The 18,618-nt window shown below is 38.4% G+C and overlaps 1 protein-coding gene across 5 annotated transcripts; it reads right to left on the bottom strand.

Moving 5' to 3' along the window:
* Positions 1 to 363: 363 nt before the first annotated feature.
* ZNF800 (zinc finger protein 800) lies at positions 364 to 16,770 on the bottom strand. 5 transcript variants are annotated; one of them, XM_075493001.1, is made up of 6 exons: positions 16,550 to 16,770; positions 15,680 to 15,787; positions 13,346 to 13,441; positions 9,080 to 9,223; positions 4,376 to 6,113; positions 364 to 3,228 (listed from the first exon to the last, which is right to left on the bottom strand). In XM_075493001.1, the coding sequence occupies exons 2-6, from the start codon at positions 15,738 to 15,740 to the stop codon at positions 3,189 to 3,191; spliced, it is 2,079 nt and encodes a 692-aa protein (XP_075349116.1). In that variant the 5' UTR covers positions 15,741 to 15,787; positions 16,550 to 16,770; the 3' UTR covers positions 364 to 3,188. The 5 variants fall into 5 exon arrangements, with proteins under 5 accessions (XP_075349116.1, XP_075349106.1, XP_075349133.1 ...); XM_075492991.1 differs by having other exon boundaries at positions 15,680 to 15,790; positions 16,550 to 16,769; XM_075493018.1 differs by having other exon boundaries at positions 364 to 2,960; positions 15,680 to 15,790; positions 16,550 to 16,769.
* Between the last annotated feature and the right edge of the window lie 1,848 nt (positions 16,771 to 18,618).

Here is an 18,618-nt window from a genome sequence, read left to right as displayed (position 1 = left end):
TGCAAGATTTCACATCAATTAAAGCTAGCGCCTCAAAGCCTTAGCTTTAGAAGGTATGTATCACTTAAAAAAAAATTTGACAGGCTTCCATACAGAATGCTTAGATCATCCTCAAAGTTTTCTGCAAGGTATCTCACATTCATTCTGAATAAAAATCTCTTTAACAAGACTCAACCTTAATTCTGAAGGCCCACTAAAGAATTTATATTTGTCTTTGGATAGCCCAAGCAAAACGAGCCAAACCAATGTGCCTTATCAATGATGCAAGACTGCATCTTAATTAAAAACTCATATCCAGACACATTAATGCGTAACCCTGCAGATAAATGCCCACATGCATCTTGACTATATTCAAAGCTTTATTACAACTTTTCAGGTTTTGTCAAAAAATATGTATTGTGTGAATTAAAAGCAATAATTAGCAAACTTTCTCCCTTCAAATTTTTGTTTCCTCCCATTCAAGATGGTTGCATGGAAAGATTAAAAAAAAAAAATCACAAAATTGAAAAAGCCCGTCATAATCAAATCATTTATTTTCGTTATTGGAAAAAGAGAAAACAAAGCTATTCCACAAGTCAGAACAAAAAGGAGGTTTGTGCTTCAAATGAGCTACCCGGTAGATTTATCCTCACGGCAAGATATTAAAAAAAAAAAGTTGCGGCAATTGCAAATTATTAAGCCACATCTTTAAGAAATAGGCTACCCAAAGCTTCAAGCAGAACAAAACAATTTTGTAGCTCTGTTTATCTACATGGATGCAGACTTGGAGATCCTTTAGAAAAAAGCTTACCTTTGAAACAGGAGTAACTTCACCTTCATGTATTTCAAGATGCAGACTGCACACTTACCCAGATCAGACAGCAGAAACCACAAGGATTAGCTGAGAAATGAACAGTTATTCTATCACTATACCTGCATTTTAGTTTCCTAAACCACAGGCATTCAGGAACCTTAGTTAAAATGCACTTACATAAACAGCTTTATGTCTTCCTTTACAAAATAATAAACAATGATTATGGCAGTTCTTTTCTCATATTCCAACCATAAAAAGAAGTAACATTATATGGCCACCAATATTATCTGCAATGCAAAACTAGGTAACCCTATTTTCTTATTAAAAAAACCAGCATAGCTTATCTTCTTCAATATTAACATTCACTTTTGTTTTAAAAGGATAATAAAAACAAACTTTGCTCAGTTAAGGAAGAGATACCTTTACAAGGAACAAAAAGCCAGTATCAACAGTGTTTTCTAAAAGTACAGCAAGGGTCAACCATCAGTGTGGAGAAGCGTTCACTCCACAAGTGCCAAATTTTTAATAACAAAAAAAACATTTATTACAACAGAATATTACAAACAACTAGTTTCAGTGATCAAAGAGTAAAACTTTACAAAAATGCAAATGTAATTTCCAATTGTGGAGCGATAGATATTCCAGGTTTACAAACACAACATCTTTTTGTTTATGCACACTTAAAAGTGATTTCCAGTCTGCTTTATTTTCCATCAAATACAGTACATTTATCCAAATAAAAGCATGTACATTCAATATAGAACATTTTGAGCAACAGCTACGGTCCAGTTCCCATTCACAGTATTTTTAGTGCAATGCACTAACAGGGCCAAATATTTCTCTATCCATAAAAGTATTTTTACTCCTGATCTTGTGATCAACATTTTTAGATATATTTTATACAAAAAGTATATATGAACACGAGGCACCTCCCTAAGTAAGGGAGTAAACCTATATAAAAAACACGGTATTTCTTCTGATGTACAATACCTTTCAAATTGTAGCAATTTGACACAAATCACTAAACAAAATATTTTCTAAAAAGGAAAAAAAAAAAAAAAGGAAAAAAAAAACCCAAACCACTGACGCATGAAACCTGCCAAGAATTTCATAATGGTAGGCATGCGCCTGTTTTACTACAATCTTGATTAAAAGGTTAAAAAAAGGTATCTAAAACATTTTCCAAATTATACAAAGTCAAGTGCTACCTATAGTGGTCATTCATGATCTTGAGAGAAAAAATATTTTGAGTTTCTCCCATACTATCCTCCCTTTTTATTAAAATTTAATGAAATAAGCTAACATTATAAGTGGTTGTGCACAGATTGTCTGTCTATAATACATCAGCAAATATTCACTACCTTCATATTAACATTAGTGTGTTGATCTTTCAAAAAATAAACTGAAAAAATAAACTGCAACTATCATTAAAGTGCTTGTGTATAATTTTTTTTCAAAAATTAAAGAATAGAGGAATGTGGATATTCTTGTAAACTTCCCAGATGTTTACAAAGTTTTCCTATGAACCACATATGGAAACAAAATGGAGATCTTTGAAGCAACTTCAGTACAGTGAATTCAGAATGTCCCAGAACTGGGAAATTAGTCAATATGAACAAACTGATGTTATGGCAAATACTAAAAATTAGTACAATTCAGCCAATATACACTACATTGTTTGCTCTTATACATTCATTTGTAACAAATTTAAAACAGTATATAACACATTTGCCAAAGTAGGATATTACAAAAAAGTTAGAGCTGTTCATCAATTAGCACTACCAGGCAGGACCAGTATGAACGATGAGCTCTCTGAAGATGATTTCCTAAATGAGGAACAAAAATCTTCTTCCAAAGCTGCTGTTCATTAACTTGCCTCTGTCCTTTTTTTAATTTCAGAAAGTTCGTTCTATACTGTGTCAAACCTCAACTGCATAGAGATAACTGCTAATTTAGAAGCACATGTGCATTTCAACTACTTCAGTGTTTTGGGGAGGAGGCACTGTCCTACAAGCAGTCAGAACGGTTATTAATTTAGTAAGAAAACAACAGCTTATGAAAATATTTCCTCCTTATAGTACCATTATCAAGATATTAGCGGTTCCAACAACAAACTAAAGTCTTTTTCATTCAAATGAACTCCAAACTTTCCGAACATCACTTGAACCTATCTGAGGAGAAATGGGAATAAATTAATATTTTGAGTTTACCCATATAATTCTGTTTTAAATTACACAACATAAATAATTTATAAGGCTAAATTTTTAATTCTTGATCAAAATGCAGAAGTCACTCCTCCTCTTAAATTCAGCATAATTCAGGATCCAGCTCAGTTCATTTTTGAAGTTCCGTCCCACTTAGCCAGGATTTGTTATGAAGTCACAAAAGCACCAGATTACAACTTAACAAAGCTGGGTGGCAATTCACTACAAAAGCTGAATTCAAATCAAATTACCTCCTGGGAAACAGCATTTCAGAGTTGAAATATAGAACAAGGCACATATACTTGGTTTTCTTTTCACCAAGTATGCTAGAAAGATAATTCTGAATAAGGATGTTAAAAACTCTTATAGGTATCACTACTGTCTCTCTTCATTATAGTTTTTTGTACAATCCCCCAGCCTTCAGGCATCAGCCAGTCATTCTGAAATACAAACTGACCGCATACATATGTTATTTCCTTTTTTAAAAGGTCCTTTTAAAAATAGGCCATCTTTAACATGAAGGCTATGGAAAACTGAGAAACTACGAACACAACCCCTCCAAATGTAAAAAAAATTCCCAGAGTACCATATAGCCAGAAGTTTAGAAAATTCTTGGCCAGAATTCTACATATATTTAGGCTTAAAACAAAAATTCTTGATGAGACTCGAACACTTTAAAAAATAAATGACCAGAAGTCTCCAAACCCGTGCTTATATAAATAAGCATTAAAAGAATCAAATCCTAAATTTGATCATTTTAAAGGTGTTTGTAGGCACCTAACTCATACTGATTTTAAATCAAAGCAATTAAGCATCCAAATTACATTCCAAAAAACTGTTCTATGTCCTTTTGTTGACAGGGCATAGGCAAAACACATTAAAATTAAAAAAAAAAAAAAAAGCACAAATGATAATTCTAATAAATTCATACAGATTTTTTCTGTCAACAGCTTTTACTGTAGTACCTTTAGTACTTCTTCAACTGGGTCACAGAGAAGTTAATTAGCAGGTTAAGTTATTCAAACCAAACAAATGCATTGTTAATTTTAAAAACCTACTATTTTAGAAATGTACATATATTAGCTTGATTACAATAGATGCCTTAAGACAATTTAAAGAGTCGACTCAGTACAGTTTAATCTATATTCTATTCCAACTTCCTACAATGAAAAATTTAGAAATTAACTCTTTTCCAAAACACTAAAAACAAAATTTAAGAAACAAACTTGACATCTACCATAGTATTTAAGCCACTAAACCATAAAATCTATGGAAAAATATGTTTTCGGCAATCAATCAACAACAGCAAAAGACAGGCAGTGGTTTTGTTGTTTGGTTTTTTTTTTTAAAAAGACAAAACACTTTTCTTTTTCCTCACCAGACAACAGCTTTAGATCTTGTACTTCTGCCTTTGGTTTTACTTTCTTCAGGTGAATGAGATACATTTGCTTTGTGGGTTTTCTTATGATGTTCTAGAAAAGCTTTTCTGGCAAACGCTTTCCCACATTTATTGCATCGGTGCAGAGAAAAGTTTTTTGTTACTTTTACTTCAATGCCAACATCAGCTCCTTCATACTTTTTATTGGGAGAATTAGAGGTGACATCCTGTTTTGAACCAATCTGTTTTGTTTCATCCCTCTGAGGGCCTCTTTTTGTCACCTTATTTAGAACAAGATCAATTGGCTTTTTTATTGCTCTAATTTCTAAACTTGCAGTTATTTTCCCAAGGTAGCGTGGTGACTTTTTATGAACTACAGTTATATGCCTTATCACATCACGTTTGCGACGTGTTTCGTAAGAGCAGAGTGGACACCTGTAGTATTTAACATAAATGTTATTTCCATCTGTGTGTAATTCAATGTGTTTTGTCAAGTTCTGTTTAGAAGTAAATTGGCGTTTACAGAGTTTACAGTAAAGCTGCTTGAAGTCAAAGCCAGCTGAAAGTTTTGGCTTCCTGGTTTTTTGCTGGCCACCTGCAGCAGATGCATTGGTTGATTTAGAGGTTGATTTAGAGGTTGATTTAGTGGTTGATTTAGGGTTTTCAGGGTCCCGTTTAACTTTATTTTTCTGTGCTGACGGTGTGCTCTTTTTCTCATTTGAATGATTTGTTCCCTTTAATTCATTCTGCAGAGAAAGGGCAATGGAAGGGGGTGAAGGTTCTACAGAATCTGCTGGTTCAACTTTTACTTTTATTTCTGTGCCATTGGCAGTATTGTTGGGTCCTTTCTCTCTTTTAGAGTTCTTTCCAGAAAGAGTTATCTTGTGAACAATTTGCATGTGCCTTTTCAGCATTATTTGTGAACTATATTTTCTCTTGCACAGAAGGCATTTGCATGCAGTTAAATTGTATTCAGCCTTTGAAGACGACTTTTGTTTTCGGGTCTTAAAAGATTTTTTAGCAGAAACTGTATCCAAGAACAAAGGTTGCCCAGGCTTTGTAGCTATATCAGGAGTAATGGAATCCCTTCTTAATCCTCTATGAACTTCATCAAAATGCCTCCTTACGTTGGCTTTTGTAGCAAATGATTTATAACATACAGGACAACTTCTACCTAATGTTACAAGAACATTCTTATTTCGCCCTTTCGCGGAGCACTGATTTGGTTTCTTTTTTGTTTCTATGTACTTCTTTAGTTCTTCCATCTTTTTTTTGTGCACTTTTCGAATGTGCCGGCGTACACTGCGTCTGGAATGAAATTCTTTCCTACAAAGGCAACATATCAACTGGTGGCCAAAATCAGAATTATCCAGAGAGTCCAACTGAGGATTTACTGCTGGAGGCTGTTCTTCAGGAGTAGGTATCACCTTGTTTGTAACAGGATCAGCAGGAGGTAATTCTACAGTATCCCCAGCTGGGACTGGGGCTGGAGCTGAAACAGTCTTGGGTTGCTCAGTGCTGGGTTCCTGTATCTGTACTGGAGCTTGATCAGGGGTACTACTGCTTTCTATGTTCTCATCTGGGCTATCAGTCCTTGATACATATTGAAATACAGCATTCTGATTAGTTTCTATAGGTTCCAATTTAATTACATATTCTTGTTTATCTACCCTGGGATAGATTGCTTCCAGGAGGTCATTTATGGCTTGACTCTGTTTATCATTTATATCTGGGAGGTCTGTGAAAAGAGGCAAAGGTATTTTTTAATGATTTGGTAATTTCAGATTATTTAAATTTCAAAGTATCTTTTAACCCACTGTGTCAATTTGGTCAGCAAATTTGCACAAATCCTGTATTTGTATTATTTTTCTGACCATTTATACTTAGAGGCTTTGAGTAATCATTGTTATCACATCAGCAAAAGTTACTTTTTTATTAAAAGCCAATATTGGAAGTACACCCTTCTAGCATGCTAATGTGAAAGCCACCTAAACTAAAAATTAGTTTGCCTGGAATTAAATTGATCTTTAAAAATCTATATCAACTGCAAAAGTAACATCATATGACTGAGCTTGTTCTGCAGGTGTGCAACTAAGCCTGAAGTATCATTAGAAACTGATTTTCCTACCGTTGGAAACAGGCATTCTCAATAAAGGAACCTAATTCTGGAAATAAGCTCTTCTCTGTGAATTCTGAACAGTCTTTAAGAAAGAATGAAACGTCTGTGTAACCTGAGCACTGCATGAAGATATAACTAGATAAGAGAGAACTTAACTTCTGGGGCAGGGAAAGTTTTTAGTAACACCAAAGCAGTTAATAGGCTCAGTGATACAGTAAGATAGTAAATGTTAAGGACAGAAAAATCCTGTATTATTCAGGGGAGAAATTAGTAAAATTTTTTTCAAAACAATAAAAACTGAGCCAAAGAAGTTATTTTAAGAAAGAATAACTTCACCAAGGTTCACCAAAGGTTCATCCTGTGTTCTGCCCTAATAATGAGTTGGAGCAAAGGATACAGGGATTCTCCTTGTCTGTCTGATGCCAGTACGCTTCTCAAGCTGAAGTTTGCCTTTAAAGTACTGTTTTAATACACCTAGTTTCCAAAAAGTTTATTCAAATGCTTTTGAAGTGTTTATATTCTTGGCTACCATAATGTTAAGAGGTGTTTTTTTGGTTTGTTTTACTGGAAATACTGGCAATTTTACTGTCTGGTAATTTTGCTGGATATCCCACAGTTTTTGTATTACAAAAAAAAAGAAAAACAAATGATTGCTCCCATTTACTTTCATGTTATTCATGATTTTACAGGCCTCAGTAACATCCTGTTTTTAAATGCCAAATTAGTTCAGTGATCTAGTTCCCAGCATGATACACTAAACATCTGCACTGGCATAACCAAGAAGCCAGGGTGCTACAGCAAAAAGGTGAGGCACTGAGATGATACAGTTCAAAATTACCCACAAAGATTTGAAAATGTGATTCCTGGTAAAACCCAATTAAAAACCCACACTTAGTCAGGGTTGTTCCTTCCACACTGCCAGCAATACATGAAAAGAGTGTCAGTACAAGAAATATGCCGTTTTGTTGCTCAGAACCCATCTTTTAGCACTGAATTTTTAACACCTTTTGCAGTCAGTTTCAAATGGGACTATCTATATAATTTTTATCAAGGGTAAAAAGTCCTTCCTATTTTATAGCACCTTTTCAGACTACTTGATGACTACGCTAACAGAATACATCTCAAAAAAGTCATCATGGAATAGCCTTTGGAATTTTTCACCATGGGGATGCTGAACTTTTATTCCTACCTCTCGTTCACTATCTTTTATTTATTGAAAAAAACCCTCCCACTTTATTCAATAAGCATCATACTCAATTTTATATAAAACGTAAGTATTTATATAGTTTTATTCAGAGCATGTAGTATTATTCTCTTCATTTGCACTGCTCCTAGTGAATAGTGAAATATGAAAGCTAACCAGCCAATTAAATGAAGGCTAGAATGTCAGGTGCTGGACGGAAAGTCTACTCAGGGTAATCCTATTTTGCTTAGAAACTTTTGCATCTAAGTCAGATGCAATTCTAACTTTGCTTTGAAAATACAACTCATCCCTTTTCACAGAGAAGCTCTGTGACTCTGCAACTGGCCAAGCACACTCATTTGAGGAAGGTGACAGTACTAGTCTTTTCACCTTCTCCTTCACAACACTAGCTGACACAATGTGAGGAAAGAACCATGTATATAAATCCCTGTTCATTCCTAATTTCTGAAATATTGAGGCAGGAAGGCATTAATCAGGAAAGAAAAATCCTCATTGCACCTATGTTGATCTAGTCAAGAGATCAAGATAATTAGAAAGCTTTACAAAACATTTTTGAATGATAGCACATTTCCAAATTATTCAGCTTTACTCAGATGAACAAAACTCATCGCTAGAATGAAACTTTAATAAATTTATTTTTCCATAAAAATGTACTACTTTATTTTTTCCTCATCGTTTAAGTTACTTTCTTTTAATAAAAAGGTTTAATTTCTACAACAAAGCTGATGGGCTAGGCATGATCACATAGAATACCTTAAAGCAGCATGAGGTGAGGTGAGGCGGTGGGAAAGAGAACGTATTATAAAAGCACAGGTCCTTAAAGAAAAGGGTGAACTTTTAGTCTGTGTTTCATACTGACTAACACTGAAGGACTGCGTTCATGACACTGAGTGCTTCCCAAGTACAGGAGAAAATTATGGATATTGATCCAAGCCACTTTACAGGATCCAGCTAAGTCCACTAGAGCTATGCTGATCTAAAACTGAAAAGCCTTGTTAGATCCACACTTTTCTATGAGATTCATTTCCCAGTCCTTTGGCATACTTTTCGGTATCTTTCACAGTAAAGAGAGAAAGAGAGGAAAGAAAAAGCAGAAGAAGGAATAAAGAGTGTTAACAGTGACACTCTTCATTAAAAGGTTGGACATATAAACTAGCTATCAGATTATGACATTGAAAGGGGTCTCAGTTATTAATGCATATTAAGTCAGCGCTGTAGCTTCTTTGCTACCATAAAAGTGATCGACATATCTGACTACTGAAATTTAACTCCACTTTTTTTTTTTGCGTTTTGTTTCTGGTGTGTTTATATAAATGGTAGAGAAATATAAGTTTCTCGGCTTCAGATAGCTTTATTAAATATTTCAATTAGTAAGACTTACTATCATCCATCTGGAGACTTGGAGGACAATAAAACTTTTTATGAGTAATTAAATTTGGTAATCCTCTGAAGAGACTCCGGCACAATTTACACTCAAAAATGGTGTCCACATCTTTTAACAAGATATGTTTAAGTTGTTTAGTTCCTGTAATAAAAGAAACATTACACTTAAGGAAGGTTTTCTGTTCATCTTTTAATTCACATCATCCCATGAAAGTGGAAACATTTTAAAACATGACAATTATAACAGCGTTTTATCTTATGTTAATGCTACTTCACTGCACTGTAAGTTTATGATACATACTCCAAGTTTCAACATGAAAACAAGACTAGTTTGAAAACAAAAAAAAAGAAAAAGTCAAGGATTACGCACATTACAGTTTATATGGAATGATGATTTACGATAGAAACTAACAGCTAACATCAGGAAGGAGTCCATACTACAGTATCTGGTTGCTGCAATAGAATTGCCCAACAGGAAAGAATAAGCACCTAGAGCATTTAAACAGGCCTGCAGTATTTTTTCTTTAAGCTTATTCAACAGTGCTAAGAAAACAAGATATATACAGGCATTTCATGTAAAAACAGCACCTGGTAAGGCAAAAAACTAGAGCATACAATAAAACAAAGAGAGTAACTAACAGGTCAAGAAACATTACTACATCTAGGTATCTGACCCAAGATCAAGGTGATCATGCTTAGGCAAGAAAGTAGAACTGTAGACATATTTTCATCCTGCTGAAAGGAAAATACATATAATTTAAGTCAGAAACCTTTCTATTAAAACATAGGCAGTGTGACAAAATATGCAGGTTTTCCAGACTATTATACATCATATATTCAAAAAAACCCCCACAAAGGTACAGTTTTATCTAGCATTGTTGATGTGTTCCAGCTCCTGCCTTGCTTAAAGAACTAAAAGATTCAGAGTTTAAGTTACACTTCAAACCCACTCCTTCATTTCTCATCTCATGAAAATTATGAACTTAATGCCTACAATTAGCAATGGTTACTAAATGATGAATACTTACCAACTCCAAATTAGAAAGAAACACTAGCTAACCAAATTCAGCTAATTTCTCTATCTTTATTTTTTTCTTATAATGGAATAAATCAAAATTAATCAAAATTAGTCCAACAAGCAAAAATATAATGAAACTGGACCAAGAATAAATAATATCAGAGAACTATGAAACAGCATCAAGACATTCTTCAAGCTGAAATAGCAGTTCAAGTTTTCTGTCATCAGACACTTCTCTTAAGAATTCCTTTTAAAGACCAAACTCAGAGTCACACTGCAGAACTAATTCCTTAATGAAACTCTTTCAAGTATTAATAATTTCATAACAACTAATAGTTCTTCAATACGAATGGGCCTTACCAAGAAAACTTTTTATTTCTTCGTGTAATAATATTACTACAAAATTTTTTACAACTGAGTTTTAGCAAAGCATGGCGTCGTCTCCTTCAACAACTGCTTAAAAATGGGACCCAAACTTGACTATCTGAGGCTACCATTCAGTGTCTGTCCCCTCCTATGCCTTTCCTGGCTCACAGCCCTAGTCTCTTGTCTTTTCCTCTCACTGGTCTTTCTTCAAGTGTCACTAACCTCACCTTCATCTGACCTGTATTTTTACAAACAGACTACTGGACAAATATCTAGATTTAGCAAAAGCCCCAAATTTAAAAATTGTACAGAGTTCCCCCAAATGCAAGTCATTTACTTAGATCTCACCAACCAACATTTGAATTCCTGCGTATAAACAAAACCACTGACAAAAACCCAGCTGAGCAAAACTGAAGAAGATGCTCCATGTAAATAAAATTCCAGTAAGTTACTGTCGTGGTTCAGCACCAGTCGGCAACTAAGCCCCACACAGCCACTCGCTCACCCTCCCCCACGCAGTGGGATGAGGGAGAGAATCTGAAGAGCAAAAGTAAGAAAACTCGTGGGTTGAGATAAGAACAGTTTAATAAGGGGGGGGGTGGTGGTGGTGTAATAATAAAAAATTGTAATAAAAAGGAAAACAACTAAAAAAGAGAGAGAGAGAGAGGAACAAAACCCAGGAAAAACAAGTGATGCAACCGCTCACCACCCAGTGATCCACCAGTTTGGATCAGCCGTCTTGGTTGTGTCCCTTCCCAGCTTCTTGTGCACATGGCAGAGCATGGGGAAACTGGAAAGTCCTTGACTAGTGTAAACATTACTTAGCAACAACTAAAACATCAGTGTGTTATCAACATTATTCTCATACTAAATCCAAACCCCAGCGCTATATTAGCTACTAGGAAGAAAATTAACTCTATCCCAGCCAAAACCAGGACAGTTATCAAACTATAATTCAAACAAAAGGCCTCCAATTTGGTGATAGCACACAACAAACCAAAATTTGGCCATGCTGTTGATGCATGCCCCAGTCATAAAGCCCTCTCCCAAACAAACAAAAAATCATCTAATTCTCCACTATTTCCTAATCAAGGGACACCCAAGTCCCTCATTCTCTCTCCTGTTATATATCTCTTTCTGTTCAGGACTGAAATGTTTCTGTCTAATCCAAATTATTGGGCTTAAGAATTGCTGGATGAGATTCAAAGGCTTATGACATACTGGAGGTCAGACTAGATGACACAGTAGTCACTCTGGCTTCAAACCATCCTTATGCAGCTATGAAGCTTTTCACTGATGGAAGTAAAAAAATAATTGGTCCTTTTGAATTAAACTGTAGACCTTTAGGGACTTCTGGAAACAGCAAATACATTTAAAACATCCATTGGTTTTGTGGACACAGCAGGCAGAGAAAAAAAAAAAATCATCTCCTTATTCTTCACCAACTGCAGACTGTGGCATCGAGCAGGCAGTCTTCTGCCAGCATAATGCTGCCTCCAGCTTACTGAAGCCTTCTCTATTTTGTAATTACATCTAATTGGGGCAGGTGATACTTTGTTAAATTCTGTAAATGTTGAAGCTAGAATAACAGTCACAAGAAATCGGTACAGATCATTGGTTATTACAAATGCTTCTCTGGCAGAAATACCAAAGTTTATGCCTTTAGCAAGCAATTTCATTTTTAGAAAAAAAATTTAGATTCAAATTCATCTGTTATTCTTAGTGCTTTGGATGACAGAAGCTTCTGCTAAAACCGCTTAGTTATGGACAATACTCTGGCTTTAATCTCTATTTCTTTACCACAAGAATCAGAATAGTTTCTTTCCATAATGAAATGTTGCTCGTTCAAAACTAACCAGTAAAATCTTGGTCTAAGTCCTTTTGCCTTCTGTGCAACTTCCCTGGTGCAGATGACTGAAGATGTCAAGGTAAGCTATCAATTTAACACCTACCAGTGCGGATAATCTGGAAGTAGCCCAGAGACCCAGTACTTTCAACTAGTTCATGCTGTTACCACTACAGATTCCATTAATCTGCTTCAAGCGAAAGAAGCCTGCTACGCATATCTGAGGCCTTAGGCAATCTCAACCACACTAAAAAAGGGTACTAATGACAATGCTCACATCCAGTTTTTCTTCTTGTATTAAGTTGTTGAAATGCTAGTGGAGAATTTAAATATTGTGCCCTTTTACAAGACTTAGCCTAGACATGCGTCCCATTACATAGCAGCGATGATTCATACACGAAACATTTCATATATATACATATATATATATATATATAACAGCTCTACGTGAAAAAATCTAGAAACATATAGATAGCGTTAAAGACATTGCTTTAATTTTTGTAATAACTGCTGTGTTCTTGCACCAAGGGTTGTGAAAATAAAATGTTTGGTTTGCCATATCAGAAGTGTAGAAACAGCTAGAAAACATTTAAAGGCTTCAATCATCTCTGGCATGCTCACCCAAATGCTCAGTTGTTATTCTTACATTCATTGCTATGTATCGCAACTCCCAAAAATAATCAAGGAACAGCTTAAAAGTAACATAATGCAATTCTAAGAAGTTCAAGGTAAACACTAAATTTTCTCTTCGTCTCAGGAGTTTTAGGATAAAGTCATTAACAACAGCAGGAGGGATGACACAAAGCAGAATAACAAACTAATTTTTAATGTTTTTGAAAGATAACTATACAGCAGGAGCTGTATCTTCAATACTTTCTATGAAAACCCTTATTAAAAGGAACCTAATTCCAAAAACCTACAAATAGTTTGCAAACATGCATAAAGTCAGGTGTTGATTATTTTAATATACCAAATATACATAACTCTTGTAACAAGGTAATGAACTTCTTAAGGAGTCAGGCATAGTTTCATACCTGATCGAAAACACTCAATGATTTGTTGAATACCGGATTTTGACGTTTGCAGAGGCTGCTGTAATAACGGAGGATCACCAGGTTCCAACAGGTGCACTGAAGTATATAAAAGGATAAGCCATTAGAGAACACTCAGGTGATTTTTATTAAGTTATGAATCTTCTGGGCATACAGTAAACTAGCTAAAAAGAAAGGCCAGGACTACAGTAAAAGTTGCCTTACTCAAAAAATTTTTACCTACATTGAATTAAAAAACAGTCAATACTGAATTTTCCAGCCATGATACCTTCTGACAGTTTGCTGTCATTTTGATTATTTAAAGAAAATCTGTATTCAAAGCTACGTGTATCAAACACATAAATACATAAAACCAAATTAACTCACTAGAAATTTCCATCAATTAAGGCAATTCCCCAGAACAATCTACTTGACTCCCATCGTTCAAACCGAAACAGATGAAAAAAGCATTAGTAAATATTGTACTTCACAGCATACTATGTGATTTCAATGTTGCCAGTACACACCTAAGCACTGAATCCCAATTTAAAGTAGCAATGATCAGAAAAAAGCACAAGCATAACTACATAATATATACCCAAAACAGCTATTATAATATTTTTAATCCATAAAACCACATTAAAGAAACGCTTCTGGTTCAAGCAAACTGCTGAAGTAATACCTTATTTCTGAAGTTTCATTCCATATCACAATCTTTGTAAAATCTACTGAAACTAAAACATTTATTGATCAGGATGATTATTAGTTATTCCAATACGCAGTATTTATGCATATGAAAATTATAACGTTCCATTGCTGTATATGCATATGGCAATTAAGCTTTGCCCAGAAGGAAAATCAAATTTAAATGAGTAAGAGCACTTATTAAAGCATGTGTTTGCAAAACCAATCGTTGGTTAGGTCTTCTTTTTAATTTCTTATTGACAAAATAACTAGCTTTGTACTTCATAAATCAGCTCCTACCTTATCCATTTGGTTTGATTTTTAACCCCATTGTAAGGTTTCCATTTTTAAATGGAGCACTGAGCATCTCTAAGAAATTTATTTTTGATAAAGAGCAGTAGAGGCATAGTGTAAAACTATTTAGAGATATTAAGTGCAAATATATTAAACACATTTTGACAGGAAAGTTGTTCTAAAAGATGTAAGGTTATAAATAAATTCAAGCTGAAGAGAACAGCAGAAAGAAAAGCAGTCTAAGAAAAGAATGATGGAATGAACACTCCACCCAACTATGCTGGCCCCATAATATACTATTATATATACGAACACGTAACAACCATTACAAATCAGCTAATCGTTTGGGGATCTCTAACACAATGACATATTGTATTCTACTAGCCTATTCCCTATTCTTCAAAATAGTATATTTTGGTTTGTATACTGCATCTAATATGCATGTGCAACACCCACTGACTTCAAGAGGAGTGACATACGTGAAGCAGACATAACACATCGCTGTTATTTGTAGAGCAAGAAAAGTATTTTAGCTTTTTTAAAGCATTAGAACAACTCAAAACCATTTCATCTTAAACACAAAGACTTTTCTACTATCTGAACAATACTTATTCTCAAATTACATTTAATTAAAGGAGCACTATCAAAGTTGCCATGCTCACGCTTTCAGCTATTAATTCCCCAAACTGATGCCTTTCTTTTCAAAACACAAGTGAAAGCATCCAAATAACAAATTCTACAACAAGGCAACAAGAAAGGAACCAAATTTCTTTTTAGGCTACCAATTATAACAGTAGGCAGAACAATTACAAAAAAATCTAGCAAGCTGGCTGAACCTTCAAAGTATTCATTATACTTTCCACTGATGGCATCTTCCATGTCACACAGCAGTGGAATGCAAACAGCCGTTTCAGGACTTGGGGTTTTTTTTCTCCTCTGAGAATAAGATCTTCAAGTTCATCAGAGCTCACCAGAGAAGATGTAAAGTAAAAACATAAACAGCGAATTCAAGAGATTGCTAGAAACATCATTTTACAAAAAATTCAGAATATTACACTTTTTGGAAACAAAAAGGCCAGCTGTTTTACACAACGTCTTGCCTTCCTCTGCTCACTGCATATAATGCCCATGTGGTGGCTTGGGGATTATTGCACATCCTGCTGGAACTGAGAAATTATCTTCCTGAAATAATTTTACCATGACAGTTCAAGGATATCAAAAACACATTTCCGAACAAAACTCAAAAACTTTTTATATCCAAAACTGTCACTCATGATGCACATTTGCAACATGGCAAATTTTGCAAGCTTTTAACGAAGGAGGCAAGTAAAACAGCCAAAGCATCACACACCACTGTACCTGGTTCACAGCATCCATGGTGATGGTGGTCAGTCTGACAACACTTGTCCCTTAGAGGCATTTTCCGTGCGCACGACCTACTTTCCTTCTACATCCAGCAGCTCGTTTCTGCTAAAATAAGCAAATTAACTGTCACCCCCGAAGAACAGGCGGCTCAGGAGAGCGCTAACCTCGCACGCCCACTTCCTACAACGGCACCGCCGGAGCAGGCCAGGAGTCAGCGGCACCCTTCGCGCAGCAGAAAGTTTCCATTGTTTACAGCAGGTCTCACAACGCCCTCTGCAACGGCCGCTGCGGCGAGCCCGGCCGCTCCGCTCCGCTCCCTCCCGCCCGGGCCCCGCCACCCAGCGCGGCCCGGCCCGGCCCGGCCCGCCTCGCCTCGGCCACGCGCGCCCGCCCCGCCGCCACCTGCGCCTCGGCCGGCGGAGGGGAGCCCCCGGCCGCCGCCAGCCCAGCCGCCGTCCTCCGCGCCCAGCCGAGCCGAGCCGCCTGGCCCCGCGCCCCCTCAGCGGGCGGCTCCCGCCGCGCCGCTCTCCCGCCGCCCCTCGCCGCGCTCCGTCCCCACCTCCCAGCCCTCCTCCCGCAGCCCCGCCGCCGGGACGGCGTCCCTCAGCTCCCGCGGGAGCGGGGGGAAAGCCGCGTCCCCGACAGCCCAGCGGCCGCAGCCCGCCCGCCGCCGGGCCGGGCACCCCCCGCGGCGCTGCCGGAGCCGGAGCAGGAGCCGGAGCCGGAGCCGGGCGCGCCCGCCGCCCCGCCACGCGCGAGCCCGGGCGGGGAGGGGCAAGCGGCCGGCAGGTGACAGCGGGCGCCAAGCGCCGCCGGCGGGAGGGGGAGGGCGCGGCGGGCGGGCCGCCGCGGGCGAGCCCCTACCTGGGAGAGGACGGCCGGCTTCCCCCCCCCAGTAAAACTTTATTCTCCCCTGTCCCGCCAGAGCGGCGGCCGCTGACCCCGGAGCCGGATGGGCACAGGGGCAGGAAGTGACTGCGGCCCTGGCGGCGAGGGGCCGCGCAGTGCGCAGGCGCCTCGCCCGCCGCTCCCCCGCCCGGGCCGCACAGGTGCCGGGCGGCGGCACGCGGCGGGGCGGTTGCGGGGCGCGCGGCGGCCGTTGGGCGGCCCGGCCCGGCCCGGCGGCCCCGGCTGGGGCTGTGGCGCTGGACTGCGGCGGGACGGCGCGACTGGGCCGCTCCCGCGCCGAGGGAGTCGTAGAGGCGGCCTGAGGCGGAGCGCCTCGCTGCAGGGGTTAACTGCCGCGCGGAGGGCTCGGCGGGCGGTGGGAACCGGCGCCGTCCTTGTCCCTGTCGGGAGAAAGGCCCGTCGCGAGGCTCTACACACGCCGGTGGTGTGCAGAGCTGCCCACAGGGCACCGGTGCTTGGACACCAGTGGGTGCAGCCACCATCACCTGAGGTGGCATTTCTGCCCCATCTCAGCCTGGTCGCCTTTGTTACAGTTTTTTAAAAAAACACCAGTTGTTCTGGCAAATTCACCATGGAAGAAGACAGATCAGTTTTCAACACCTGGAAGAAAGACTCCTTTTCTGAGAGAGATTTCTGTGATGTGTATTCCAAATATTGGCAAGAGGACGTTGGTGCACTGTAGTGAACGCCCAGGCAGCTGGTGTCTCCGGATACGTTTCCACAGGGTGTCTGCTTAATCCTCTGCTCTGTCAGTACACTTCTCTTAGCAGCTTGGGTTGGTGGAAAGGTAATGCTCAGTTTTTGCCAAAGGAAAGGGCAGGAGTAAGTCTTCTTCCACTTATGGAAAAGCTTCTATCATTTAAGGAAAACCTTTTGTAAGGAAATGTAAGGAATAAGCACATCATTACAGAAAAAATGCTGAGTGATGGTACTAACATGGAAACGATCTGTCAAGCTTTGGCTTGTGATAGAATCACCTCTTAATGGAGATGGGATTCATGGTTTCAGACAAAGTTCAAAGTCAAATCCACTGTCCCACGTTAGAGTAAAATGTCTCACTAACACTGTTTCTCAAATCAGGAATTGAGAGAGCTTACCATCTGTGACCATCAACTTGTAAGCAATAAAGTCTTCTTTTAAAATACAGATGTTGATTTCACCAGTAAGTCCTCTATGTCCAAAGCAGCAGGAGGCCAAATTCAAACTCTGTAAAGTCCATTTGGGTTTCAGTTAATGAACTTGAGGCATCTTAAGTATCAGAGAACCGTTCAAATGGCCTAGTGCCAAGTAGCATCTTAGCTCTGAAGGACAGCAGAAGTTAATTTGAAGCTTCATGTTAGGCATCCAAATGCAGGTCTTTGCATGTATCCAGAGGTGCTCTCATCTTGATGAGCTTAGCTACATCCTAAGCTCTGCTGCATTTCAGACAAAGACTGGAAGAGCCTTAAACTCCAGCCAGCCGTGTAGCTGCATTCAGCCCATGTCTGACACACTAGGGTAAAACTGTGAAGCTCATGGGTAACAAAGTGCAAGGAACACAGTTGACAACTCTTCCTGCACAATAGCCTACTGACTGTTGTACTTGCCCAAGAAGTAACAAACTTGGAGAATTAACATTCCCCACCATCCAGGAGAGGTGGATATCAGGTTCAAAGATCTTCCATTCTTGCTGATGCCACTGTGCTACAAACGTCCATAGCAGCTTAACTTTGCATCTTGGTCATTTACCATGAACATTGGTAGCCTCGTTACCATTATTATTTTACTGAGTGATCAAAAAATAAGAAAGATAAAAGCAGCCTGCAAATCATAAATTCAGCAATGGAAATTCAGAAACTTTTGGTTGTATTTCAAGTGACTGAAGAAGTTACAACAACTTCTGTGTGTGAAAGCCGCCAACTAGCACAAAAAAGAAGCAAACATAATCATTATTCATTTCCTGGTAAACTCCCAGCAGAAAGAACTGGAGTAACAGAAATCTGCTGATCTTTATTGATTTCTTACAATCCCAGCCATCATTTGTC

Source organism: Mycteria americana, chromosome 1, assembly GCF_035582795.1.
Source record: "Mycteria americana isolate JAX WOST 10 ecotype Jacksonville Zoo and Gardens chromosome 1, USCA_MyAme_1.0, whole genome shotgun sequence".
NCBI lineage: Eukaryota > Metazoa > Chordata > Aves > Ciconiiformes > Ciconiidae > Mycteria > Mycteria americana.
Note: the sequence above shows the minus strand (reverse complement) of the source record. Positions and strands in the feature narration are given on the sequence as shown.

Excerpts from the sequence above, each read along its gene's own strand:
- ZNF800 (XM_075493001.1), bottom strand. The coding sequence starts at position 15,740 with ATGCCTCTAAGGGACAAGTGTTGTCAGACTGACCACCATCACCATGGA. Across the intron at positions 9,224-13,345 it reads CATTGAGTGTTTTCGATCAG|GAACTAAACAACTTAAACAT; the intron begins GTATGAAACTAT and ends CTTTTATTACAG. Across the intron at positions 6,114-9,079 it reads AAGTCTCCAGATGGATGATA|ACCTCCCAGATATAAATGAT; the intron begins GTAAGTCTTACT and ends CTCTTTTCACAG.